This window comes from Passer domesticus, chromosome 3, assembly GCF_036417665.1.
Source record: "Passer domesticus isolate bPasDom1 chromosome 3, bPasDom1.hap1, whole genome shotgun sequence".
NCBI classification, from domain to species: Eukaryota; Metazoa; Chordata; class Aves; order Passeriformes; family Passeridae; genus Passer; species Passer domesticus.
The window spans coordinates 48,965,039-48,993,023 of record NC_087476.1 but is presented as its reverse complement, the minus strand read 5'-3'; the positions used below and the strand labels follow the sequence as shown (position 1 = coordinate 48,993,023).

At 37.8% G+C, this 27,985-nt stretch overlaps 2 protein-coding genes across 3 annotated transcripts; one reads left to right on the top strand and one right to left on the bottom strand.

The window, feature by feature from the left end:
- Positions 1–937: 937 nt before the first annotated feature.
- Positions 938–17,770, bottom strand: KPNA5 (karyopherin subunit alpha 5). Its single transcript, XM_064412997.1, has 14 exons — positions 17,638–17,770; positions 15,421–15,554; positions 13,029–13,130; positions 12,847–12,946; positions 11,991–12,085; positions 11,062–11,193; positions 10,705–10,793; positions 9,435–9,534; positions 7,689–7,852; positions 6,562–6,640; positions 5,504–5,629; positions 4,528–4,655; positions 2,720–2,898; positions 938–1,160 (listed from the first exon to the last, which is right to left on the bottom strand). The coding sequence occupies exons 1-14, from the start codon at positions 17,639–17,641 to the stop codon at positions 973–975; spliced, it is 1,620 nt and encodes a 539-aa protein (XP_064269067.1). The 5' UTR covers positions 17,642–17,770; the 3' UTR covers positions 938–972.
- A 101-nt stretch (positions 17,771–17,871) lies between these two features.
- On the top strand, positions 17,872–27,050 carry ZUP1 (zinc finger containing ubiquitin peptidase 1). Of its 2 annotated transcripts, XM_064412995.1 has the most exons (10): positions 17,872–18,229; positions 19,698–19,814; positions 20,747–20,856; positions 21,610–21,778; positions 23,302–23,490; positions 23,803–23,971; positions 24,606–24,757; positions 25,091–25,311; positions 25,821–25,945; positions 26,332–27,050. In XM_064412995.1, exons 1-9 carry the CDS (start codon positions 17,935–17,937, stop codon positions 25,917–25,919), a joined length of 1,521 nt encoding a protein of 506 aa, XP_064269065.1. In that variant the 5' UTR covers positions 17,872–17,934; the 3' UTR covers positions 25,920–25,945; positions 26,332–27,050. The 2 variants fall into 2 exon arrangements, with proteins under 2 accessions (XP_064269065.1, XP_064269066.1); XM_064412996.1 differs by lacking the exon at positions 25,821–25,945 and having other exon boundaries at positions 17,875–18,229.
- The last annotated feature ends 935 nt before the right edge of the window (positions 27,051–27,985 follow it).

Genomic DNA, 27,985 nt, shown 5'->3' with positions numbered 1-27,985 from the left:
ACTGTCTAAACTTTTAAGAAGCTATTGTACTAAAAGGCAAACATTGCAATGTTTCTCAAACTAAACTGGTGTTACCACATCTTGACAGAAGACAGCTGTAAAACATTAGCTTGGTGACTGGTGCACATCACCCTTCTGTCAGTCCTAACTGCAGCTTTCTTGTGGTAACTGCAGCGGCTGCTTCCACAGCAAAGTACTGCAGTTGTGGCTGACTTGTAATGCCATTTAGCAGCTTTCATTACAGAGACAACATCTAATGATCAGCAAGGTCTCTGCTGATTCCAATTTGAAAACCTCTGAAATAGTCCTCTTCCCACATAATTCAGAAAGAACTTTTTCATATATTCAATATTATATTAGGTAATTAGCATTATATATGTATATCTATTATGTCTTTAAATACATTTTATAAATAAATTCCAACAGTGTGTTGTAAAGTAAGTAATGCATAAAAGTTTCACAATTTAAATAAATATTTTTCACATTCCAATTCAGCTTCTTACAAGCTCATCTTTATTTCATGCCTTAGTTCTGAAGCAATGTTTCTGCTTCAATACAAGAGGTAGATTTGATAGAAACTGGGCAAGTCAAGCCTACTGCCAAAAATTCAACTGTCAGTAACTGTATTGCTGATATGAAGTTTGAGACTACATGAAAATTCAGAACTACTACCTAAAATCCTACCAAGTCTTAGCTAAACAGTTCTTGTTAAATCACATTTAATGCTTTTAGACATGATTACTCACAGTTTTTTTCTGTACATAAGAGATAATGAAGAACACAAATACAAAACAGAGAACAGTTGTCTCTAACACAATATATAAAAGTGCATGAGCTGTTTCTTCATCTATTTCTGTAAAACATATTCAGCTTTTCCTCTAACTTTGGCCGTAAAGAAAAGACCTCAGAGAAAAAAAACAAACCCAAACCATACAAGTGTTTAAATTTTATGCTTATATTCACTTCAGTAGTTTAGAGCTGAAACCCCTCCATTGGAGCCTCCTGCTGTTGAAACACAAACTGCTGCTGACTTTCATCCACCTGAGGTGCAATACTAGAGTCCTCTTCTTCGACACCAAAATAATGTTCTATGAGTTCAAAAGCCTTTTGGTAGATCTCTTGGTTTTCATGCCTCTGAAGAAATTCAATTTTATCCAGTCCTAAATTCAAAACAGAAAATTTTCAAAAATATAGTTGCTTAAATGAATGATGAATTCAAATGGAAACAGGTTTTAGTACAACAGTACTTCTTAAGGCAAAAAGATGCAATTCCAAGTCACCTCAATTAATTTGATATCACTGTTTCTTAATTTCTTAACCCATGTATTTCTAGTCTTCATTTTCTGGTCTCCAAACTCATTTTAATACTAAGCTAGAAGCATTTCAATTAAACTAATATCCCAATTTCTGTTCTTCTACTCTTCAGTCTTCCCCAACTCTAAATTCTGTCTCACTCATGGAGCCATCAGTGGGCACAGTCTGGTATCTTTTTTGAATTTAATTGTAAGATTTAAAGATAGTAACTTTTAGAAAGCTTATCATTTTGCAAGTAGAGGATGTAATTCAGTCAAAGAAGCAGAGGTTAAGTGCTAGGCAGTCAGGTTAATATAAAATTCCTGCTTAGCTTTTTAAGGTAATGTAGTTTCCACTTAGGTTGGATTAGAAAGAGCTCAAATGAATACTTCTAGTGACTGTAGAGGCCAAAGCAGTGATAGTGATATAATGAGCTACTTTCCTTCCTTATACTCTACAGCTTCAGCAGCCTATGCTTAAGTGCTAAAGCAAAGAAGAGAACCTAGAGAGTCAATACTTAAAATTATGAATGGACAAAAAAATCTGTAATACAATAAATTCCATTAAAGCCTTCAGTACTTACTCCTCTTATGCATTTAATTGCTAAGTTCTTCAAGCATGCACTTGATTTTAAAAAGTAAACTCTGTAACAGGCAATTCAGATGTAAAGACTGCTTTACAGTAAAGTTAGTACCATCTAATCAGATACAATGTGGTCAATTAGAACTACAGTTCTATTAGTTACTAGCAGTTTCTGAAATACAAATGTCTGACAATTTTGTTTTGTCAGAGCTACAAAAAAGGCAATTCTCCAAAAAGAATGCCAGTTTCATTGTAACCCAATTGTAAAAGAATCCAGTAATGAAATTCCACAAATTACAATGCTTTTATATAGAGGTTTAATTCAAGAACTTTTATAAGAGACTAAACAAAATACTTGCAAAAGAAAAAACATTTGGTTTTATGACCTGAAATTGATTTTGCTGTTACTGATATTTACTATATTAAAAAGTGATCCAACTTTAGGATCAATCAAAAAACCCCTGATATTACATGTCTGTTGGTAATGAAACTGTAGCAGACAGGACTATGTATTACAGTATTAAAAACTGTATTTAGGAATGGCTGATAAATTTATGCAAAGCATGGTTCCAGTACACTGGGACATCTGTTTTAAACCCTTTTGAGAATGCTTCTCTAGAGGGACATTTAAACTGACCACAGACAAACACCGAGAGTTTTCTGCATTTAACACTTTCCCCTAAATGTTATATAACTTACTTTGTGATACTTTGTGACTACTTCTGCTTGGAGTAATACTTGTATTAAAACTTACTGCAAATTTCAAAATGACTCAGTGCTTTTGTTTTTACAGCCTAGAATAAGGAAGTTCAGGTATGTGGTTTCACAAGAAGTGTGTTCTTACCATAGGCTTCCTCTATGAGAGCACAATAAGGATTAATGCCGATTCCATTTTGCTTTGACTCTTGTTCTCCAAGACGCAGAATATTTTCAAGTCCATTTAAAGCCACCTGTACTATTTTTGAATCCATCACAGTCAGGAGGTCACAAAGAGGCTTGGTACAACCTAGTGCTACCAAATACCTTTATAACAGAAACAAAATAGAAGAAGGGGAAAAGAACTGATAACCCAGCACATTTACTCTGACATACCAGTCCACTGCTATTAATACTTTGCTAAAAAAGTGGCTGAAACAACAGAATTTCTAAAACATGCAACAATACAAACAGAAACTTAGGCTAAAATGAAATAAATATTACAACTTATCCTAATAAAACAAAATTAATGTGTGTATTCCTAACTGGAGTGTGAAATCTGTAGTCTTTTTAACTTCTTTTTACCTATAATCTTCAGGTGGGTTTAATTGAATATAAAAGAAAAAATTCTATCAGGAAGTTCTTTTCTCAGGCAGTTGAAATTTTCTAGTGGTAAAAATATCAAGCAAACACATTAGATACATGTAAGAACACTGAGCACTGTTCTGTGCTAACACAGTCCATACTAGCAGTCCGTCAAGATTTTAGCATCACCTACTATAAAGAGAAGGATGTAACTCTAAATACAAAGACAAAATACTGGGATTCTGAGTATCCCACTCCTTTTCACGATTTTGAGAAAAATTGTGTATGAACTTTCACAAGTCATAACCTGTGTCCTTGCTTCTAGCATGTGAGTAAAATAACAACAGCAATGTTTGCCTAAATGCAGTTTAAGTCAGTGGTTTAAAACTATCCTGCAACTGCAGTATAGTTTTAAACAGGCAGTAGTACCCTGAGGATGTTAGGAGGACTAAAACTTCACAACACCAATAATATAAATGCATTTTTTTATGAGGAGCCATTGTTATGGTATTATATGCAAATCTACTATTTGAAGATCCTGAATTAAAATTTATTTTCAGAATGCTAGATTTTGAAATATTACGGTATACAAGCAATTTTAAAAATTAAAAAAACCAAGACACTTTCCTTTGTTATCCCAGTTATCCCCCTGACAACACTTAGTGGTTATAAGAAAATAAGGATTAGTTACATTATAAATAACTAAGAACATACTTTTTGCAACAGACCTCCCAAATATGCTGGAAAAGCTATCACATCACTGTCAGTTCTGGCTTTCAAATAATACAGTAACTTTTAAATCAAATTATCAGCTACTGATTCAAAATGTTCATTATTCTACAGTATTCAGAGAAACCAGAGAGTATTTTATTCTAGCAATTCTATCTTTGCAGCATACAAATAGCTACTGATAGTAACAATTTAATCAAACTCAGTTCTGAGCAAGTTTAGGTATCTGCTTTAAAATAATACTGATAGCAAAGTTAAAATACATGAAGAAACTACTAGAATCCCTGCAGTCTATCCCCAAATATACAATCCCACTGCACAAGTTTTCTAAAGAACCCCGCCAGTTTTCCATTTTCAAACACTGAAACTGTTCATCAGTTGTTCCAATTCTATTTGACAATGCAGTATCAGCTGTAGAAGATAAGCCTGGTGCAACACCCCTGAAAAAAGTACTAATTATTTATTATGTTTGTTGCATGTACTTTGATTTTTCTGAATTTCTACATTTTCAAGTTGGAGATTCAAGGAAATGAGGCTATGTTTAGGATTTTGTTGCTCTGACTGTCAAGATTCAAATGCAGAAATTCATGTGCCCTACAGAAGATCCTTAAGCAGAAAAAATAGTAACACACACAAACTTACCTGATCTGTTCAGGGGTTCCTCCTGACGTTGCATTAGTTATGGCCCATGCTGCCTCTTTTCTGGTGCGAAATTCAGCTTTTTGGAGAATTTCAATCAATATTGGAAAAATATTTGCATCTATGACAGCCTAAGAGATGAAATAATAACATTTGACAACCATTAATAAAGATATCAGAACACTAATACCTTAACTACAAGAATTAGTGATGCCTGCTGATATTAAAGCAAATAATATTTTGTTTAGATGATATCATACAAACTATAAATGCTGAAGTGAAATTCAGAACTATTCCAATATTGCACTGCAGTGGCCATCAGAAAACCTTGGGGTTTTTATTTCTCTGTTTCTGGTGGGCAGAGCCCAGCTTACTGGATTGGCCCATTTAAAAATCATACTACACATCCTGAGTTTTTGAACTGAAGATCAAGCCTCGGAACAAAATTTTCCATTTTATTGAGATCCTGTGGTCTCCATTGAGAGACTTTGCCTGTAATTGGAGATTTCATTACATGTTTTAAGTTACATCAGGAAGTAACATTTTCTTCTCTGAAGCAGAAGGGGAAAAATCATTTTGGAATACATGTTCTGATTCAGAATTCTCATTTTTACTGATCAGAACATTCTTTCAGATAGCTCCAGTCACCTGAAAAAACACAGGATGCAATAGTTTCCACAAGAATACAACTCAGTGTTGATGACATCATGTCGGGCTTTTATCCAAGCAAAATATTCACCATTTACAAACTAATTCACCTTTCACTGGACAAATTTGTAATACAAATTGTGAGAGCTATTTCTATTTAAAATAATATCTCAAAGTTTAGAAGAAACCATTTAGGTTAGGTAAAATTACAGACAGGACTAAAACAAATAATACAGAGTCAGTGTAATCCACTTACATCTTGTCAAGGAAAATCAAGTAAAGTAGTAAAATGAAAATAAAACCAACCAAATAACAAATTCCCAGGCTTTACCTGAATCTGAGCTCTGTTTCCTGCAGTTATATTAGAAACAGTCCAGCATGCTTCTTTTCTGATAGATTCCTTGGGACTACTAAGCAAGTGCAAGAGACATGGTAATGCAGAGCAGTTTAGAATCACCTAAAATAATTTAAAAATTGAAAACTGGGTTGTACTATATATAGCCTTGCGCAATATACACATATATATATAAATATAAAAGCATTTTACAGAGGACTTCAAAAGATCTTCCAACACATTTCTATTATACAAAGTGTCATATCCTGCAAAATTTAAGTGTTCAATGCTGTAGTGTGTGATCAGACAATCCAGCAATTTGAAAGAATCTGCCTTCAATTAAGTTCAGCCCAAAAGATTGACAATAGCAAAACTAAGTAAGGCTGCTTAGGGCTAAAATATGAGTAAGTAAAAATGATTGACAAATGCACATCTAATTTGTATAGTTATTTGTTAATTTTTTAAGAGATAAGGTGTTTCATTTAATTCCTTAGCAAAATCCTTTATTCTAGAGCTCACAAATTATACAAATAACATTTTTCCTTATGCTCTTTTTATACTAGTACTGTCAGCCTTTTAGAGAGAATTATTTTTAAAGTAGGACCAGTCTTCCTATTTCCTGCATTACTTCAAAATCAATGCCATTGCCTAAAATTAATAAAATCGATCTTTAGAATAAATTACATCAGTAAGACTATCACACAAAAATTCATGGACAAATCAAGTATAAGCATAGCTTAGAAGTGAAAACCTTGACTGCCTTTAAGACTTGAAAAAGTGGAACCATAATAAAAAAAAACAAAACCAAGAAAAGCAACAGTCAAAGTATCAGACAGAAATGAAGTAATCCACTACACACAATGCTGTAAAAATGTTTATTCTTGCATTAATCTGATGCTTAAAATAGGAGCCTAAACTATCAAATCAAGAACACAGATTTGTAGAAAGCCTCTTTCAGTGACATATGCACATACCTAAACTGAACATGTATTTTGTCAATGTTTTCACAAAATTCTGTCTTGCCAAATATTTTTTCTTAAATCAACTAGTCTTACCTGTGTTTGGATATCATCCCCAGTAACAATATTTCCAACTGCTCTTAATGCAGGGGATACCACCTTGTAATCATTATGCCTGGAGACAAATATTGCTTGATATTACCAAGTGTTAAAAGAATAATTTTGCATTTTCAGCAAACAAGGGTTTACATCAGGTGCTAAGTATTTAGTTATCAAAAACACTGTATTACTTATTACACTTTCCCTGTTTAGTCAAATTTGTTTACTACAAGCCCACAACTGAAATGCACCTCTATGAAACAGCACAACTTAGGGCAATCTGCTCAGCAGATCCATTTCACCCAGCTCAAGTAGTATTAAATACAATACTGGAACACGTGTCATTCAATAGCCACAGAAACAGAGGGGGTGTTATGAGGTGTACAGTAAAGTTTAGTATGTTTTGTAAGCAAAATCACCCTTTTTGTGAGTCAATAATCCTAGAAGCTAGCACATGAATTCCATATTCAGCTGCCTGATGTGTGAGGGAAGGAAACTACAGTTGTCCTAGAGCTTCTATGGAAGAGAAAGCAATCTTCCCTCTGCTGACAGCTATTAAAACAAGCTTTTCCCAGGGAAGTGTGCTGAGCTGTCTGTGCTGGGAACTATTATCCCAGACCTACTCTGCAGTCCCATGTGAACACAGGGATTTACTCTCCTTTTCCAGGAAAATAATGAACCATAACCCAAATATATTGGAACAGTTTAAAAATTGCTCTAGCCAGCCTCTGGACTTCATTGAGTCCAAGAATTGTCTGTAAAGCAATTATATATCCTAGAATGGAATGTACAACAGTGAAATTAAAATTAAAAAAAAAAGATAAACTAATTTACAGTTCAACATTGGTCTTCAGGCTTTGCCTTTATATTCCTTCATGTATATGAATTCCTACATTAAATTTTAAGGAATATAAGGGAATACTTTGGAGAAAACTTTTTTCACTGTCAATGTCAGGAATAATTGCAGGAGCCAAGCAAGCTAGCAAGCAGCTTAAAAGATTTCAGATTGAATTAATGTTAATCACTTTTCACAAAAATAAATTAAGACATCAGGTGAGAAAACACGGCTCTATTTTAACATTAACAGTACTATAAGACATTTATTTGGTGAGAAGAAGACTTACATAAGCAGCTCTACCAATCTTCGACACACTCCAGAATCAATAACAGCTTGAATTTTATCATTGGGACCATCTGAAAGGTAAGAGAGGGCCCAGCAAGCATCTGCTAACACATCCGGGTCACTGCTAAACAACAGTCTTGATAAAACATTTAAGCAAGGAGCAACCTAGGTTAAAGAAAAATATTGCATAAAATTAGGTGTTCCATACTTTTCAAGTTTCAGAGAACACTCTGCAAAGTCAGAGATGTGCAAAACAATTTACTGCTCAGGTACACAAGGTCATTAATGATGAGGACCCAGATGGAACACTGTCTGGCTAAACCAGATATCCAATTCAAACCAGCAAATTGGATAAATTCTGATTCACAGCCTATTTATTGAGAGATACTGTATTAAGTACATAATTGTTCAGCTTAAATAAAAAGCCATCTTCTTTTACAGGAATTGCTGATGCTTTTTTAATCATTCAGGGAACAGAATCACTAAGTAATAAAAGTTGGGTTTGGTTTTTTTTTTTTTTTTTTTGTTTTGTTTTTTTTTTTGCTGGCTTTGTAGGAGTACCAGCAGTTATTTGTAATAACCAACTTAGAGTAACTCACATAGCACCCAGCATTCACTGAACTGGTGAAACAAGCAAGATCTCATTTCAGTTCTCATCACTGCCGTACCTTAATCTCTGTAACTTCTGTGCAGAGCCAAATGAACTAGATCATCCTAGCCCCATGTGGAACCTGACAGGTGTCTGCTGTACAGCCTGGGAATTCCATAATCTCTGTAGAACTTAATTCTTTACCTGACATGGGTTATGCAAATTCAGTCTCTATTATGTGTCCAAATGCTGCTATTGCAAAGGGCAAAAAGCAGAGCACTTATTAGCAGCTGCCTATAGGGCATGCTTTTCCTGTGAGGTTTTGTATTCAAGCAGCAAAAAATCTTGTTTTATCAGTACCAGAACAAAACACTAGTAAAGGATATAGGTTAGGCAGAGTCATTGTGAAGTGATCAATTAACTGACATCAGAAATCCCCCCTTTTTGTTAATATTTCTTCAAGAATTAATAAGTAGCAATAACTATTCATTAGTAATTACTATCTTATGAGGTAAAACTCTCCCCAGATTAACTTTAGTGATCATTTAAACTCAGTCTCTTCTACCAGAATATCCAGTATTAATATTTTCTAAAGTTATTAACCTTACCAGAAATTAATTTCATACTGAAAATAAGGTGAAACTCCTACTAGTCTCTATAGTCTTTACAGCCACATACTAGGCAGAAGAAAAAAAAAAAGGGAAAGCATAGAGGCTCTCTCTGTCATCATAGTCTGATTTAACTGCATCTGACAGAGCAGGAAACTCAAAGTTTTATTCATGCAGCATGCACTCACAATCAGAACAAAAAAAAAAAGACTGGGGAAGCTTCAACTATAACTCACATTCTCTACAACAGTTCTGGAGAAAATACAGTCCCATATGGTTTAGTGCTGAATGTATAATTTGTCCATCACTTCACACCAGTGTATGACTCTGCACCAGACTATAGTCTCAAGTTTTTAAGAGATATGATTTTATTGCTGATGGGTGCCAAAATAGATGATTTTTCAGAGATAAAACAGATGGGCAAGACTGTGTGATGACATTAGAAACATAAAAAGTATGTCTATATTCAGATTCAAAGATTCTGTTTATTATAAAATATTACAAACATTCTTTAGCTTTCTGATTTCTCAAAATTACTACTTTATTATACCTTACTGAAGTCTGGAGGTGGGTTCTTTCCTCTGCAAAGATTTGAGAGTGCCCAGACTGCATTTCTAGTTGTTGTAAGACGATTTGAATTAGTTAATAATCTGTCAGAGACAACAATAAGAAGAAAAAGTAATTTCTTATTAAAATTTAGGTAATATTCTGGCTATTGTTACCAAAAGAACATCACATAAGGAAGAGAAATTATATCACTGATTACTAGTTTAAATTTATTTATCTTCATATCTTACATGCTGCAACTATTTTCTTAAAATCAACTGAATCTGAGATTATTTTGCATAATTTTGGCATGTCTCGTTCCCAAATCGTGTACATGCATATAAAGTAAACAATTGCTTATGTGAAACATCATTCAACTAAACCTTTCTGAGGGTCTTTAGAAGGGGCTAGGAGATGCAATCCTGCATGGAATGAACTTTGATGTTTTCATTCAGAAAATCCAATTGATAATAATACTTCCATAAAAAGCTAAAACCTGGAAGTTCTTGTAAAAAAATTAACACATTACTTCTGCTTTTGCCAAATAGAACATGAAAGATTCAACACCTGAAAAATCAGGTTTACTTTCAGATTCATAACAAAATGTCTAAAATGTTAATTATTTAAGCCCTTGCTGAAGGTAATCATATTATCCTCTGCTATTTTAAGCTATTTTACAAATGTTTTGTTTTATTACCTTAAGTGGTAATAAACTGAGTAACATTTGTCTCGTGCAAATTTTTCCCTGTGATGAAAATAGTATGGTAAGCACATAGTAAATGCTGGAATGATATTCCTAGTGAAGAGAAATCTCCTAATGGAACACAGCTCATGTAACAACTACTCTGTCAGCTCACCTCAGCAAGCAAATAGATACATTGGAAGACTAGAGCTTGGAGCTACTGAAAGAAAGTGGAGAAAATGGCCTATTGCCTAGGCAGATGGAATCATACAAGTGGGAATCAAATTGTCTCGCACCCCATACATTCAGAAATTAGACAACAGAGTTGGCACAATACAGAAATTTCATACCTGTGATGTTACACTTCTCTGCTTTTGCAAACACTGAAAAGCTTCCAGTCATGAACTAATTAAAAATATACATGAAGCTCATGTAATCCAAAACATTAAATTGCTTCTTATTATATTGTTATGATTCTCAATGTAGACAAAAACTGTCAAAAACTTATACTCTTTTCAAGTAAATTCTAAGCTGAAGTTTTCATTTATCTATACACATACAATATATTATAGTGTTAGTTTACAATACTTACTCTAAGAGAGGTGGCAATATTCCACAGTTCAAAACAAAGTCTCTGCATTCTGCATTATCACCAGCAATGTTCCCAAGAGCCCACACTGCCTTAAAAAGCAAAGCATCCAAATGAATTTATATGTACTTGCAAATCTACTTTTACAGATACTCTATACTTTTTACAGCAAATATTACAGAATAGAAAAAAAAATCCATGATGGGAAAAAATAGTGGCAGTAAATTTTTGTCTTCCTGGAGGCAGATCAAGTAGCTAGTAGGTAAACGGGGTCAAAGCCTCTGTAAGCCAACACACCACAAAAGAGACATTCATGACTGAATTTTAAGTAGTTATAAAACCCCTCAAGAAGACAGTTACCTGCTCCTGTACATCTTCATGTTCTGAGCTAAGCAACTTAATAAAAATGGGAACAGCTCCAGTTTCAATTACAACTTTGGTGTGTAAGAAAGTTCCAGATGCTATGTTTGTCAAAGCCCAAGCTGCTTCAAACTGTTGAGGAACACAAACATAGCCACGTTAAACCACTCAGCAGTGAAACTTAACATCATGACATGAAGTTTGACATAAGAGTTTCAGAGGTTAATTTTCCAACTTTTTTTCCTTTCCACTGACATGCAATTATTATTAGAGTACTCTACACAATAAAAAACCTGGTCTTGACAAAATCTCTATTTAGTAAGAACTTTCAGTAACTACATTATTTTTAGGTTTTGGCTTGCAGAACTAAGAAAGATTTTGAGTCACTGTATTAACTAATAGAGATAACTTTTGTTTACTCAATATTAAGTTAATTCTTCTAGAACAAATGTCCACAAGGCCTAAGTGCTATTCCCATGGAGGAGTAGACAGAACTAGTTACTCCGACCATTAATTAGATATTTTCTAAAAGGATTTCAAACAAGCCTGTCAGTTTCCTGAATTTTTTTCTTAAGATTTCAGCTGAAAAGTACTACAATACATTCAACGCTTAACAAGACAGATCCTGCTCACACATCATTGCTGATGATCTTAATACACCACTCTGCAAATCCTCTTGAACACCTTTTGTTTTCAACACCCAAGCTTTTGTGCAGCTGAATACATGACCCTAAAGACTACTATGAAATTCACAAAGTCAAGTCACACTTTTAACAGCAATAATGAAAACATATGGCTTCAGTGGTGAAAAATAATTATATTTGGTTACTCAAAACCCCCACCAAACAAAACAACATGTGCCTTCCAAAGCTCTTTTGGAAGGTTTCTAATCCCATTCAAAACCCCAAATCAGTACAAGCTGAACTCACTTGTAGAGTGTAATTTTCACTCCTCTCTAGAAATTTCACAAATCTCTGTACTACTCCCGGTTTTTGAATGACTTCATCTATAGGTGGATTAGGCTCTAGGGAATCAAAACAAACATATTTGTGTTAAAAAAACCAAATAAATTACTTTTTCAGTATGACAAAACCATGAATATGACTTGTAGATCCTATCATAATTTCATTCAATCCTTTTCAAAAGGAGTTACAAACTTTTCACTTGCAGGATCTTCTCTATGAAGTGGTACAATGTAGTAAACACCCTGTTACATATAATAACAGTAACACATACCATTATCTATTTGCATGTTAGTAATTCATCACAGAACACTCTTCCTTCCACCAACAGCTCAAGCTGGTGGAAGAGCAATTATGGTTACTGGATGCTATTTTAAAAGACCAAGCATACCCTTACCTATCATGCTATAAACATACCAGCACCACCTTAAGATTGCATGTTTTACAGCCCCAACAAAAACAAGTTACAACTCTTCTCTGACAGACATGTAATTTTTTTTTCCTTTGAGGAGAGAATAGGAATGAGAAGCTGAATCACTGCAACAATTACTCTGTTAGTGTGCAGTTAGTTACTGCCCTGGACACCTCAATCAAAAACATCCTTGTTTTCCACTTTGAAAGACTTAACATCTAAATAATGAAGATTTCTGTATTTAGCCATTAGGTCAGAAGAGATTTCGCACAGTTTCTTTATAAACAGAGCTACAAATTTCTGCAAGATCTCTTTCAAAATAAAACATAACTAAATGTTAACTGACTCTCAGTATAATTCACAATAACACAGAGGGAAGCAACTAAAAAAAACCAGGTAATGTTTACCTACCTTTAGAAAGCAATTTTCTGAATTTCTGAGTTGCTGTGAGTTGCTGATCAGGATCATCTGAAAAAATCATCTGTACCATATCTACAGTAATAACTTCTTCCTAAAATGCAAGGAAGATTTCTTATAGTGTAGTACTATGCACACTAATAGATAACATTCTAAACACATTCTGAAGTATTTACCTCTGGAATAGGAACAGTTGAGCTGACATCAGGATCCTGAATTGGGCTTTCTACCATGGATTCTTCATTTCCCGGGAGAGACACGTTTCGGCGTTTAAACAGCTGAACAAAGGGGAAATTTTTGGGAGACATTAGGAGTAACCAAAGTGTGGGTACTGATGACATACACTTGAAGAAATGCTTTCACCAATACCAATCAAAGAATTTTACCTACTCACCTCCACCCATGCAAGGGGAATTCTATACAAAAGTTTGGGTAACATAAAGGAGAAAAACTATCATATCTGTATCTTGAGAAACTGCACAGCAACACTTCAGATAGACATTCAGAACTAGATTCTTACTAGTTATAAAGATCCTTAATTTCTTCCACAAGAAAAAGAGGATACAGACATTTTTGCTTTTAGTCTTTTATCCCTTATAATTAGCATGCATTTTAAACAAAAAATAGTATTCTACAAGCTACTTTCCCCCTTCTTAGCTTATAGGCTAAAATCACCAACATAGAGGCAATGTTTGTGTTTCAGCACACTGCATTCCTCCTTTCTATACAAGACTACTAAGCAGCATCTGTATTTTATACCCAGCTGAGGAAAGATTAAACTAGAAACACAGTTTTCATATAGAAGGGAAAAAAATAGTATAGCTTCAAGGTGAACTTCCAAACCATGCAACATTAAATATTCTCTATGTCCAAAAACTGCCTTACACTTCACACTGCCTATGCTCAGAATACATACCAGCACTGTAGTATTCAATATTTAATAGTGTTAGAAGTATTTAATAAACTCTTCATTTTCTGGAATATAAGCAAAACGTTCACACTGACCTGTTCTCTTCTAGAAACCAAACATAAATTTTTGTCTTTATTCCAATACTACACTTACAACTAGTGTAACCAACAATTCTAAGAATATTTACATTCGTACCTTCAGAAGGAAATGAGAGGCTCTCAGTCCATTGACTAAGATTTCACCTCTAAGCATAATAATGAAACCACCTATAAATCCTGACAGTTTTGTCCCTCTAGGTGTCTACAGACCTAGGTTTCTGCTGCTCTACACATCCAAAACTGCAGAACAACTCCATGTTTATATCCAGCTCTATTTCAACAGGAACCTAAACCAAGGCATTCTCTCCCCTGTTTGATGCACTTATAGGTTGGGTGTAATTCTGGAAACAAAACAACTACAGAACACTGAATGCAAATGAGGTTTAATTCCATTTAAACCCACAAAGGAACAAGAAGCAATATTCCACTTTTGGAGGACCAGCCATTCTTTCTCAATGCTCAACAAGGACACAGAAGTTCTTGGTTGAAAAGTATAAACTTGCTTGGTCTTTCTGCCAGTCACAATTTGTCCTGGAGCACAAGCAGTCTCATCTCCCTGCATAAACTCATTCTCAGGTCAGGAAGAGCTGAAAAACACCAGTCCAACAAACTAAGATCAAGCAGACCATAACAGTAGTCTCATGGTTAAAACAGCATGGGAGAGGAAACACCCATTATTTTCATAATTTATCTAGGGAGCATTTACTACAAAAGATGTAAACAAAACTTTCAGCAGGAACTGCAATGCATTACCCTTTCAGAGATAAGTGCTCCAGTACCTCACCACTTCTGACTCTTACCCCTCTGGCCCAAATAATTGAAATTCTTTTTCCATGCACCACTTTCCCAGTAGAAGGGTAAGCATTCCACCTCATAGCAGAGTGTAGATCAGAGCCTGGGACACTCTCCAGGTTGTGGGAGACAAAGTCATCCACTTTAAACCAAACAGAAAAACAAACTACCTTCCTTACCCTCCTGGCAAGAAACTACCACACATTCTGTGAAGAGGAACTATGACAAACTACTACATAATACAATGTTCCACGTACTCTGATCATTAAAAATTCAATGAGAACAACTGCAAATCTTTGTATAACAGTTCAGAGACCCTAACTGATAGCCACTTCATTAAGTTGGTGTAGAAGAGCTCTTCAGCAATTTGAAGCATGGTATCAAAGATGAAAATAATCCTCTCCCTTCACACACCAAATGTGATCCCAGCTCTAGCAGAGAATGCAAGGTTTCAAATTCTAACTGGAAATATGAGTGTTCTTTTGGTATAGTCTCACATGTACAAACCTAGACTATGGATTGATGTTAAAAGTCACAGCTCTCTCCTCTGTGTGCCCTAGTAACTTCAAAGGGCTTCTGTTCACCTTTTTATGATCCTGTTGAGAGGTGCCTGGTGCTTCCCACAAATGCAAAGAAAACAGACGTTCAACCTGGCATTCCTGGAATTCCTAGATTCCACTCCAGAGGATGAGTCTGCTCAAGTCCTTTCAGGCCCCAGAATATAGCTCCACAGGCACTGAACAGTGAACAGCTCCCCAAGATGCTTACCTGCTCTTCTCTTTTCTGTTTCCGAAGCTGGATTCCTTCCTCCTCTCTTCTCCTGCGCATTTCTTGGGGATTAAGTGCATTATTCTTGTAGCTTTTCATTCTGAAGTTATCTTTAGCTGGGCTTGCCATGTTGTCTATTGAAAAAATACAGAATTACTCCAAAAGGCCACACCTGCCATCTCTTGCAAGATGAAAATATCTACAGCAGCCGCTACCTATTCCTGCATGTTTGCAAAATCGAGCTCATCAACAAAAATCTTAAATGCAGAAATCACAGAAAACCTATGCCTAGATAGGCATTTCCAAACTACAGATTAAACTACAGTTCATCTCAAAAATCAGATGCAGTATTAAAGGGCATAAGCTACTGTAAAAAGAAACTATGCATCTTACAAGCAAACTGAGAAACAAAAAGCTACTAAAAAGACATTATGCTGCTAAATTTTGATTCTATCAGCAAGCAAGCAAAAAAATTTCCTCCTCTCATAAAGATGACATTAAATATATTACAAATAAACACAAACTTTAGAAGAAAACCTGCAGTAATTACTGCTTCATTTAATACCTTATGGCATTGTTTCTTTATTTTCACTATCTCACAAACATAACAAAATCTAAGGGCTACACTTTTCCTTCTAAACTGTGTGCAGGAAAATAATTTAAGGGTCAGTGGCACGCAGACAGGCATACTCTTTTTCATTTGAAACTAACAAAATTATTGTCTCACTCTAATTACCAGTTCTTGTCATGGATTTACAAGATTAGAATCTGACTGTCAGTTCAGGTATATCAGCTGTGGAAAGATAAAAGTGATAGTTCAAGATTCTGTCACCAGAATGATCAAACAGAGTGGAAAAGGTTGTTAATAGCACGGTGCCTTTTTTTAATGCTAGAACTGAAGCCTTCATCTGACAAACAGTTAAAAACAAGACTCTACACAAACGATCATTCTTCTGGAATTCTGCTACAAGGAGAAAACATGTAAACTACAGCTCCTGAGCTATGTAAAATTCTCTGGCAACTTCCACGCTGAGACAATTTGCTTTGGGTTTTTTGTTTGGGTTGGGTTTTTTTGTTTTGTTTTTTTTTTTTTAACTTTTTTCAGCAGTACCAAGGACCACTAAGCAATAAACATAAGTTATGAGAGGAAAACAGACTGCAAACTTAGGCTGACATCAAGGCACCACCACAAGGACTTGGCAGCCTGTTTCACCCAAGTATCTGCTCCACAAGAACTTAAGTAAACTACTGACATCTCTGCACAAGGCTAAGTGTGCACTGTCTAAGGCAAATTTCTAGCAACAATCACGTAACTTTATTTCCCCAACAATACCAGTGGATTATCTAGTCTTAGAACACCATCCCTTTCTTAATCGTTCATGCTTTGCTAATTTAGTTGTGCCAATGAAACTGTCAGGCCAAGAAAATGGACTGAACGAGAGAAATGCACGTTCAAAGTAACCCAGCCACCACCTCTCTGAAATGTTACAGAAGGTCAACTGGACGGAAGGTCTCATCAGAACTGTTTTAAAAGAGAAAAACTGACAAATTTATAGCTTCCATCCCCCACAAGGCTTTGGATATAGACATCACAAGGGCAAGAAGACTGGCAGTCCCTGGTTTTTCACACCTTCTGCATCTACATCCAAGCAAACCCGCACTTCTGTGCTACAAAACTACACCCGTTTTAACATTAAATCCTTCCACCCACCACATCCTGCACTGCACCCACTTGTTGTGCATACCCTAACACCTATCACACTACTTTCTTTTTTTTTTTTTTTTGTTCCTCCTTCTTGTGTAGGTACCTAAGGCTCACCACACACGGCGGCTCGCTGTCCCCCCGCCCCCTCTGCACCGGCGCAGCCCGCACGGGCCGGGCGGTGCGAGACCGCCGGGGCCGCCCGAGCTGTCAGCCCGAGGGGCCGGACACCCGGCCAGCCTGAGGGCTGCACAGCGACGAACGGCTCTTCGCTCCCGGCCCCGGCAGAAGCGGTGGAAAGCCCCCTCCACCAGCAGCAAGGCAGGGAAAGGGGAGGATGGCAGAGCCCTCCTGCCTGAGGAAGCGCCACGCCGTCCCAGCCCGACCGAGCTGCCATGCGGGCAGTGCCCCGCCGGAGCCAGCGGCAGACCGGCCTGCACCGGGCACCCCGTCCCACAAGCGGTGCAGCCCCTGCTGCCCCCACCCGCCGGCTCTCAGCGCCTTTCCCTCCTCACCCATGGCGGCGGACACGCCCGGCGCCCGGCGCCGTGCAAACGCGAGCTCGCCGCTCCGGAGCGCTCCGCGCCGCCAGCACACACCGAGCCAAGATGGCGGACGCCGCCCCGCCGCGCGCCGCACTGGTCGGGGGGGGCGGGGCCCGCCGCTCCCAGCAGCCTCTGCGCGGCACGCGCCCGCCCCGGGCCGGGGCACGGCCCTTCCCAGCGGGAAGCGCGCGCGCGGCGGGCGGGAAGGAAGGAAGGAAGGAGCTGAGGGGGTCCCGCGCCCGTGTCCGCCGTGCCGCCGCCGCTGCCATGGTGCTGTGCGACGTGTGCGGCCGGGCCCTGCCCTGCGAGGCGGCGGCCGGGCGGCACTCGCGCCGCCCGTCCCTGTGCCGCCGCCAGCCGCGCTGCCCGCTCTGCGCCGCCGCCGCGGGCTGCGACGAGCTCCGGCGGCACATGGAGACGGCCCACCCGGAGCCGGGCCCGCCCGGCTCCCGCAGCCCCGGGGCGCCGCCCGAGTGCCCGTTGTGCGGGGAGGCGGCGGGGCGGGAGCTGGAGGAGCACGTCCGGGCGCGGCACGGGCACCTGCTGGGCGCCCCGGGCACGGGTGAGCGGCGCCGCGAGGGACCGCGGGGATCGGGGGGCAGCGGGAACCGGCCGGGGATAAACTGGGACAAAGGAAGCAGTTATGGGTTTAGGTACTGTAGGTTATTCTGGGCGTGATCAGGATTTTGTTTTGGCTAACTGGCCGAATGCTGGTCGTTATTTCAGAAACTTAAAGGTGGCATCTCTGCTGGTGGGTAATAGCCTTAGAAGACTGGCATTTGGGATGTAACCAGCTACATGCACTGACTAGATAAATGATGGTTCGGGTGCAAAATGTGCCGGTACAGCCAACCACGCTGCATAATCTGTCATTAAAATGTTTTTCGTAACAAATGTTTTTCGTAACAAACCCCCTCCCTCCCCCCAAGAACCCACCCACCCCACTCGCAGGTCGTAGCATTGAACATTTCCATGTGTGCAGGTAATGCAGAGCTTGAATAATTTATTTGCCTGCATGTCAGTTTCTGCTTTAAAAATAGTTGTATTAAAGTATTTTGGGGTTTTTATGTATTTAACAGGTTTCAGAAGACTGTGTTTTGCAGTGTTACGTTAAATGCTTGTGGTGAATTTAGATGATTGTACCACCAAGTTTTCTTCCAACCTGTCATAAACATTTAGCTGGGACAAATGCTTTCCAGAAACTGCTAACACAGGATACCAGTTCTTGTGTTTTGTGAACTGAGGAAGGTGGAGATAAATCCTAGGAACTTGCAGTAAAGATGGAGTCAAGCATTTGTCTGTGGTTCCCAGTGACAACAGGCAGTGGGCACAATAATATGTGGAATGCTATTTGAATGCAAGAACACTTATTTTTACTGTGAAAGTGGTTAAGCACTAGAACATGTTCCTCTGGGAAATTTGTGAGGAGTCTATACTTGGAATTATTCAAAAAATGGCTGGGAAAAGCTGTGTATAACTTAACCTATTTAATGTCACCATTCTACCAGGGACGAGATGATCTCCAGAAATCCTTTTGAACTTTACCAATACTATGTGGTACCCTTGATAATAATCCTGAAACTGCAAGAACAACAGTATTTGAGGAGAAGTGGGAAGACCAACAAAATAAGAATAACAGCACTTTTTATTCTTTCAGGCCAACAGCTGCTGTGTTATTACATGAACATTAAATTTTTCTGTTAGCAGAACACATTAATGGTTTGATATTTCAGACTAAACATTTCTTGGTACAAATATTATCATAGCAAATTGTGATTTGTAAGTTAAATGGGGAAAAACTTAATTGAAAGAAGGAAAATAATGTCTTAAATTTTTCATGTATTTAGTTACAAATTCTTAAGTGGTGAAGAGAGCAACAGTTGTTTAGAATTTGCTGCCTTTCACTGGGGAATTTCAGTGGCAACACAAACTTCATTACTGTGTATTTGTTTTAGATTGTATATCAGGGGCTGATTCTAGCAAAGAACCACAGGAATTGCATTAATCAAGAAACTGAATTTCTTTTTCAGACACAGGGAATGGTGAACAGCTGTATGAATGTCCTATGTGTAGTCTCACCTGTACAAACATTCAGATTCTTGAAGAACACGTGGATTTACACTTAGAGGAGCATAACTTTTCAGAAGGTACGTGAAAGGGTACAGGCTTAATCATACTTGAAAGCATTTGCAGATACTTGCATGTTGTAGTGTAGAATCTCACTTGAAATGAAAAAAATAAATCTGTATTTAAAGGGAATTTGGACACATGTATAATGAAGTTAACGTAGCTAAGGTCCTATCACTTGCCCAAGTGCTCTACTTAATTACCAGGCTAATAAGGAAATCTTTGTCTATGCATGCTTGCTAAGTAAATGAATGCATGCTAGCCAAAGGAAGAACTTAGAGCAAGACATGTTTAAAAGACAACAGTAATATATATTTGTTTTTCTAGCTCTATAGAAGGTTTACATAAATGGAGTTTACAGTGGCACGTTCCACTGTGATGAGTTGAGAGTTTATAGCTTATGAAAACTTTATTTTTTTTCTCAATTCATTTCTGCAAATACTTTTTTGATTCATTAATCATAGTGTTAAAGTAAAAAATCTAAATTAACTTTATTTTATAACACAGCTAAGAGAATCTTAGCGAATTCCCTATTCAGTTCTCGGATTGTAAATTTTTGTCACTTCCTTGTGAGACTGCTAGCAATGGTCCTAGATGCTAATAAGTGGTATTAAAGGAACTGAGACTTCTTGCTAACAGTGAAGTGAAACACAGTAAACAAAAACTGTCTTCTCAGTGCTGCAGGTAGATGCATTATTTGCCAAGTAATTGCTTCAGTAACTGCATGAACTTTGTCCGAGTCAAGAGACTGAGTCTTGGTGGACTGAATGCAGTCAGTCCTGTTCAGCGTTCATTGCTAATAGCTCAAAATAATGCGGGGTGCATCTCCTAAAATTAATGCCCAATTGTGTTTACGTATGTCTGCTTAGAAAGGAATCTCTGAAAATTAAACTCAAAGCATTACTACCCTCCTGACCAAGTCCCCTCACTTTGAAATGTTGTCCTGGGATAGGTGGGAACATTAGAGATCTAGAACTGGCTCAGCAACTCCAGACTGAAGAAGATGAACGGCAGAGATCAGAAGAAGAGAAGCGAGAGAGAGAAGAATTTCAAAAGCTGCAGGTACAGTCTTGTTTCTAAATGGTAAACTTAAAACCAGTTGTGTCTTTAGAAGCTGAGTATCTTGGAATTGTAATGTCCTGGAATGGCCTTACCAGGTCAGACTGTGCAAGCCACACAGTCTGTGTTGAGATAATGGTGCAGGCATGGGTTGGAAGCAAATTCGGTGTCTTGGCAATGCTGATCCTGGCAGAGTGCTGGACGTGACAGCCTTGAGCTACTTGGCTTTACAGCTTTGAGTGGTGCTGGCTCAGGATGGGGCTGGCTGCTCCCTGTGCATGCTGTTCTGCTCTCCCTCCACACCTGTTGCCTGTGCTCCTGCCAGCTCTTGTGCTCTGCTTTGCAGTGCAGCCTGGAGCATATTCCTTGCCAGAGTGCCAAAGGCTCTGAGCATCCTGGCTGTCCTTTACTGGAATACCATCACCTGCTCCAGGTCCCGCTTCCCTCTGTCTCCCATCTCACAGCCCTGGTAACTCACTTCCCACTCACACTACCTCTTGCCAGACTGCCTCTGTGCTGATGGCTCTGCCAAGAGGGAGCAGAGGGATGTGTCTGCTCTTCCAGGTGTGGCTTTCCTAGTCCCATATTCATGTTCAGGAATGAAGCTTGGTCTTCAGCTCTAAAATAATTATAATTTTGAAGTTTTTATGTCTCACAGTTTTTCAAAGTTACTAATAGTGATTTTGAGAAACTGCATGGACAAAAGATGAATTTTAAAAAATGTGATTTAAATCATGCACATTCCATCCCTAACAGAGACAGTATGGCTTGGATAATTCTGGTGGCTTCAAGCAGCAATTTCTAAAGAATATGGAAAGAGAAGTTGATAGAGGAAGGATGCAGCCCTTTGAATATCATAAGAGAAAAGCTGACATGATGGAAAGTTTGGCTTCTGGTATAGATGATGGCAGAACTAAGACATCAGGTAAAGATGCTGAAATTATACAACTAAAACTGTACTTTCTAGAGCTTCGATTGTATTGACCAAACCAATCTTTATATATAATTCTTTATATAATTAATTGTTTAATATTGGCTGTGTCCTAGTTCTAAGCATAATTTTCTACATCAATCTAAATTGTTACAGTTGTAAAGTCCTAAATAAGGAAATTAAATCATATCTTGGTATATTTTTGATCTGTGTTCTAACTTGCAGGCTGTTTTTCTTTTTTTTTCTTTTGTTTTTTTTTTTTTTTTCTGTGGAACTTGGAACCCAGTTGTCTGGTTAAGGGCACCAATAGATGTATTGTATGTATCAGAAGATGCACATGTCACAAGCTGATTGCCCTTGGCTCCTGTGCTTGATTATTGCTTAGTATTCATTGGTTCCTAATCCGGTGTAGCTGTTCAAATTTGCAGCAGCTTTTTGTCTTGTATTTCTGTTAATTGTTATATTGTGTAAGCTGGTTGCAGGTAAGGCACAGTGTTCACCTGATTACAAAGCCCAAGAGAGGACTGGGAAGAGTAGACATCTACTTGATACATCTTCTCTTAAATGTTTTATAGTTGGTGCAGAAACACAGGGCAGATGGGTCTCTGTGTCCCTTTCAAAAGGCTCCCTTGTCTTTCCAAGACCACAATTCAATGGTCTTTGAGCCTATTGCTAGTGGTTCTTACAAAATATCCACTTGGTTCTTGACAGGTAAAATAAAATGTCTTCTGTGAAACGGATTGCGTGGAAATAACACATTTAAAGTTTTCATTCTTGGTAATGATATAGATTTCAGAGTGGTTGTTAGAAAATAATTTGTGGTGATTATGGAATAATTCTCTTCACAGCAGCATGGCTGTGAAAGGGCTTTGAGGGTTTAAATATATGAATTGGAGAGAGTATTCCCAAACATATTTTTTCATGTAACAAAGGAGAACTTGGAATATCATGCAAGAGCATTATTTCAAAATATTTACAATAATTCTCAAGCTCTGTGACATTTCTGCCATTCCTTTTTTTTTGTTGTTGTTGTTGGTTTTTTTCCCCTCTTAGTTTCCCCAGGAAAAATAAGTTGGGGGGAATAAAAGGTTTACATAGTATGCATAAGTATCGCCATGTTTTTAAGATGATGTGCTGGAGGTGGCATGGGCATAGGAATGCTTTATTGGTGACATATTTTTTCTATATCATTGTAATAGTTCCTTTGACTATCACAGTTCATAATTTAGTCCAAGCTGTTTAATTTAAATAACTACTGTGTAGCAACAGTGAAAATAATAGATTTAGTTTTGAAAGCTTCATAGCACATAAATTCATCAAAGTAAAGACCACTGAAATTAACTAGGGGCAATTTCCACTGCTTTTGTGATTTGGGCTCTAAATATAATGAAGTTTTAAAATAAATTGTATTAATCTGTATCAGTTCCAAGTTGGGGAAGGAATCTTCTGGTAACATTTTACAGATACACCTTTTACAGTTCATGTTACAGATAAACTTCACATTTTGTCTTCTTTAGGAGTCATTGAAGCATTGTGCAAGTACTATCAGAGTGAGAACAAAGATGTGAGGCGTGTGTGGCTTTCAGCAGGAGTAGATCACTTCCACTCATCTTTGGGTGACAGAGGCTGGGGTTGTGGTTACAGGAATTTCCAAATGCTCCTTTCCTCACTGTTGCAAAACAGCTTCTACAACGACTGCCTGAGAGGTATTAAACAAAATGCTGCTTGTTCCACGTACCTTGGATGACAACCTGCTGACTGATGTTTGGCCTTTTCATTTACACAGCAAGTCTCACAAGGTCAATGATACCTATTAAATGGTGGTTACACCACTAGAACTTGCTGTGGAAGAGTCAGAGGTGAATATGGGCAAGAAATGATGTGGTTGAAGTTTTACCTTTAGTTTTTTTGGTGCATCTTTGTAACATCAAATGCCTGTTATAAAAGAAGCTGAATAGTTTTAATTAATAGACTATTCCAGTCACTGTAACAACAATTCAAAAGCTTTTCTGTTCCAGATACTACACTAATTCCTAGTATCCCAAAGATTCAGTCCATGATTGAAGATGCCTGGAAAGAAGGTTTTGATCCTCATGGGGCATCTCACTTCAACAACAGATTACATGGTTCCAAAGCATGGATAGGAGCATGTGAAATTTATTCACTGTTAACCAGTCTCAGGATAAAGTAAATATTGCTTTTTGTTGTGGTTGTTATTATTAACTGCTGATTTAAGTGCTGTACCTTTAAAGGTTAGAATTCCCAACTGTGTGATGACAAAGCCACCTTAGTGACTAAATTGAACCATATATAAACAAGTCAGATTTAATGCAGCATGAAGCTATAGAACTACTTACAGGTACATGTAACTACTTGTAGGAGGTACATAAACTGAGTAACTGCTTCGATCATTGAGATTGATGCTGAATTATGCCACGTATGCATAAATTAAAGCATTGATTAAGAACTTAATTTCTCTGAAAGCTTCTTCTCAGGAAGAATCTAAATTTCAGCTATTTTCTGTGGCTTTTAATTGGATTCTATAATGTACATGTATAACATACTAAAAAAGTAGCATTAATTTTTGCAAGTTTCACAAGTTCTTGTTAGACTGAACAAAGTAGAGCATTCTTTCTTATCTAATACATTTTCCAGTTTGTGACAGTATATGTTTCATTGCTTTGTAATTATGTGTCCCCTACTCCTGTATTGAAAAATAAGAAAGTTGTAAGGACCACTGGGTGCAGGAGACAGGGACCCTAGAGGTGAAAAGTAGCAACCTGCTTGAAAGTTTGTTGTTTTCATTCTCAATGTTTTGTAGGTGCCAAATCATTGACTTTCACAAACCCACTGGCCCTATGGGTACACATCCTCGCTTGTTTGAGTGGATTTTGCATTACTATTCTACAGATAATGAAGGTGGTGCAAAGGTGGTGTGTACTTCCAAACCACCTATCTACTTGCAACATCAAGGTCAGTGTCACAATATGCTGGTTTCTTACTATTCTCTATCTCTCTTTATAGATACTGCAGTTCAGAGCAGCATTTTTTAGTCCTTCATTGAATTGAAGGCTTGGTTTTATTTCCTGTAGTTTTCCTATTTAGTAAGAGCAACATTACAGTTTGTATTTTTATTGGATGGAAGAGCTGAATGTGATTGGGATCTCAACTTTTTGACATGTAATCTCATAACTATCTTAAATTTTGAGTAATGCCTTCCTTGATCTGAAAATCAGTCATAAGTTACAGGGTAGTAAATGGGATTTATGTGTTTCTAAACTACTGAAACTCTTGTTTTGATACTAGGCCACAGTCGTACTGTTGTTGGAATAGAAGAGAAGAAGAACAAAAGCTTATGTTTGCTACTGTTTGACCCAGGATGTTCTTCCCAACAAATGCAGAAACTCCTGAAACAAAACAGTGATGGAACTGGTCTCAGACTACTTCGGAAATTTGTGGGTAGCCTAAAAGAAAAGCAATATCAGATAGTGGCTGTAGATGGGGTGCTCTCTTTGGAAGAGAAAGCTGTAAGTATCTCAGAAAACAGTTTCTGTTTGTGAAAATTTAAGACCATCTGCATCAGTTCTTTGAATGCATATGCATATATGGTTGCATGAGGGATTTTTTTGCATCTTTTCACTTTCCTTGATCTTTTTCTCTCCTGCTTTCTGCTTATATAATCCCAGGATATCAAAACCAATAACATTTTGCATATAAATGGATCCGGCTTACAACTTCTAGGTCTTGTATGAAGCTTTCAGCTGTTTGCAGATGTAAATTAGGCTTTTTAAAATTTTCCTTTTTCTTACAATGTTTTCTCCTAAATAACTAACTGTGAGCATGTAAGTTACTTACAAACACAGTGCAAAATTACATTCAGAGGCTTGAGCTGTTGAAATTTTTATAAATCCTATCCATATGTTTGACTTTGGGGCATTTTACCTTTTTTAAGACCTTAGAAGTTTTCAGCAGATTGTCAAATGTGGTTTTTGTTTCTAAAGCTTTTTCTTTCCTACACTAACAAATTGATTCTGAGGACCTATGTTCCAATTCTGGGGTGTCATATCAGCATTGTTCAGCACGTTCAAGCTTCAGGACACACTTCTATTTAAACTGTGAAATAACTGGCAACTGAATCACTTGCTCAGCTATATTTAATGGGTATGTTGAAATGAGGTATTGTCTTAAGTGTTTCCTGGCCCTGAACATGTCAGAAATATCAGTGAAACATAACCATCCTCTCCTCCTAGTGGGAAAAAGCCTTAAACTTCAGGACGTGGTGTAATAAAGGTGTTGTTTGGGATTTGGTGATGGTGGTGGTGTTCATTTGGTTTTGGTTTGCCACTTTTTTCTTATTTTCAAAAATTTTATTTATATTTAATATCAGTTGTTTAGAGTGTTGTCTTGGAAGCTCCCATTTCAGTAAGATGGAATGTAAACCCTAACACTCATTAAGATTACTAAATGCTAATTTGGAAGAAGCTCTTTAAAGTGCTGCTTTTGTTCATTAAAGTATTTTCTTTTCCTCTCTCCCCACCTATTTTTAGGCTCGTTGCCGTGCTTCTCAGGTCTTAACATCAGAGAAGATTCCTTAAAGGATACCTTTGTAACCTGCTTCTGGAACTGGCCGGGTGCAAAGCATTAAACTTCTGGACTGTGACCCTAACCCAACAATTTTTAAACTTAAACTGTGTCTCCATAAATGCTTGGGAGCTCTGGGAATGCACAACACTGGAGTAAACCTGTAGTTTTTGTGTTCAGTCAAAACTCTGGCATCTTGATACAAATGTAACTCTAAAGTATTTCGGTCCTTATCTCACTAGAAAATGTGTTATTTTCTTAGTTGCTTAGAATTAGCAACATCTACTGTCTTGTAGCAAATTATACACTATTGTTAATGAGCAGTGGAGAAAGATTCTGTGGAGCTACTTCATTGGAGTTCCTGGTCATGGTTTGCCTCTAAATGTGTTTATGTTGCCACAGTGGCCAGTCCTCTGTTTCTTCAGGGTTCAGTCTGTTGCACCAGGGATTAATTTACTAGTGAACTTCTTTTCCATTAGCTGGCTTCTCTAGATGTATCACTTGAATACATGTGCTTAGGAAGTGGATCAGTGTTGGCATTGGCTAAGAGGTCTGACAAAAGTGGTGTCCAAAATATAGTGTGTGTGCTTGCTTTAGGTGCTATGCAAGACAATTTTTGGGGGAGAGGAAGAAAATATTCCTTTTGTACCATGAATGAATAAAATTAATATATTTTTTAAAAGTGTTTATTCTATCTTCATCCTTTTTTTAATTTCTATTTTTTCTGTGTTTTATAATGTATATCCCAAAAGGACACTGCCTTTTGACTAGTGCCTCTGTTGTGCAGGGTTAATGCTATTTAAGAGACTGGAGCTGTCTGTTGAAATAAATGTCTCTGGTGTTTGAGGCACTTTAGTGTACCTAGAACGTGCTGCTCTGGTTGAATGTAAGAGCTCTGCCCCTCCGGGAGGGGAGCTGAGGGCTGGGAGGGATGGGGGAGTGTGTTACAGAGGTAGCACAGGGTGTTTTTGCTTTACCAGCTCTATCATGCATCCACCTATTGTAATTGGAGTTCAGATTCATCCCTTTCATTTAGACTGCCTTCTATGCTGACACCTAAATACTGGTGTAAGAGCCTTAACTGCTTTCTCTCATGTTTCATGTCCTCTGGCAATAAGAATTTGTCATTTTTGGAAGCAGTGAAACATGTGAACATGTACAGATATTACAATCCATAAATCACTGATTTTTCTGAAATACTCATAGAATTTTTAAAAATAGTTATGAAAATGCATTCATTCAGTAGGTATGTAGAAGCCTTTAAGCTGTGAAAGGTTTAAATACTTAGAACATTAGAGGGACTCAGACTAGGGAAGAGAGTTCCTGGGAACTGGGGGACTATCAGCTCCTGTGTATCAGCCCTGATCTGTGATGCAGGTGTCAAATGGAAGGACGGAGAGATGCCAATACTGCAGTCATAATTTGCATGCAAATTCCTAGGCTTTGCAGCATGCTTGAGATTTTACCCCCAGAGGCACCATCCTCTGAATTTTAAGAGCTCTGGCAGCAACTACTCAAAACATCCAGCCTGTTCAAAACTAAATTAGCTCTGGTCAAGGTGCAGTATTGCAACTCACTATTGCCTCCATGCACAGTGCATGCTTTGGACTGAGGCAGTCA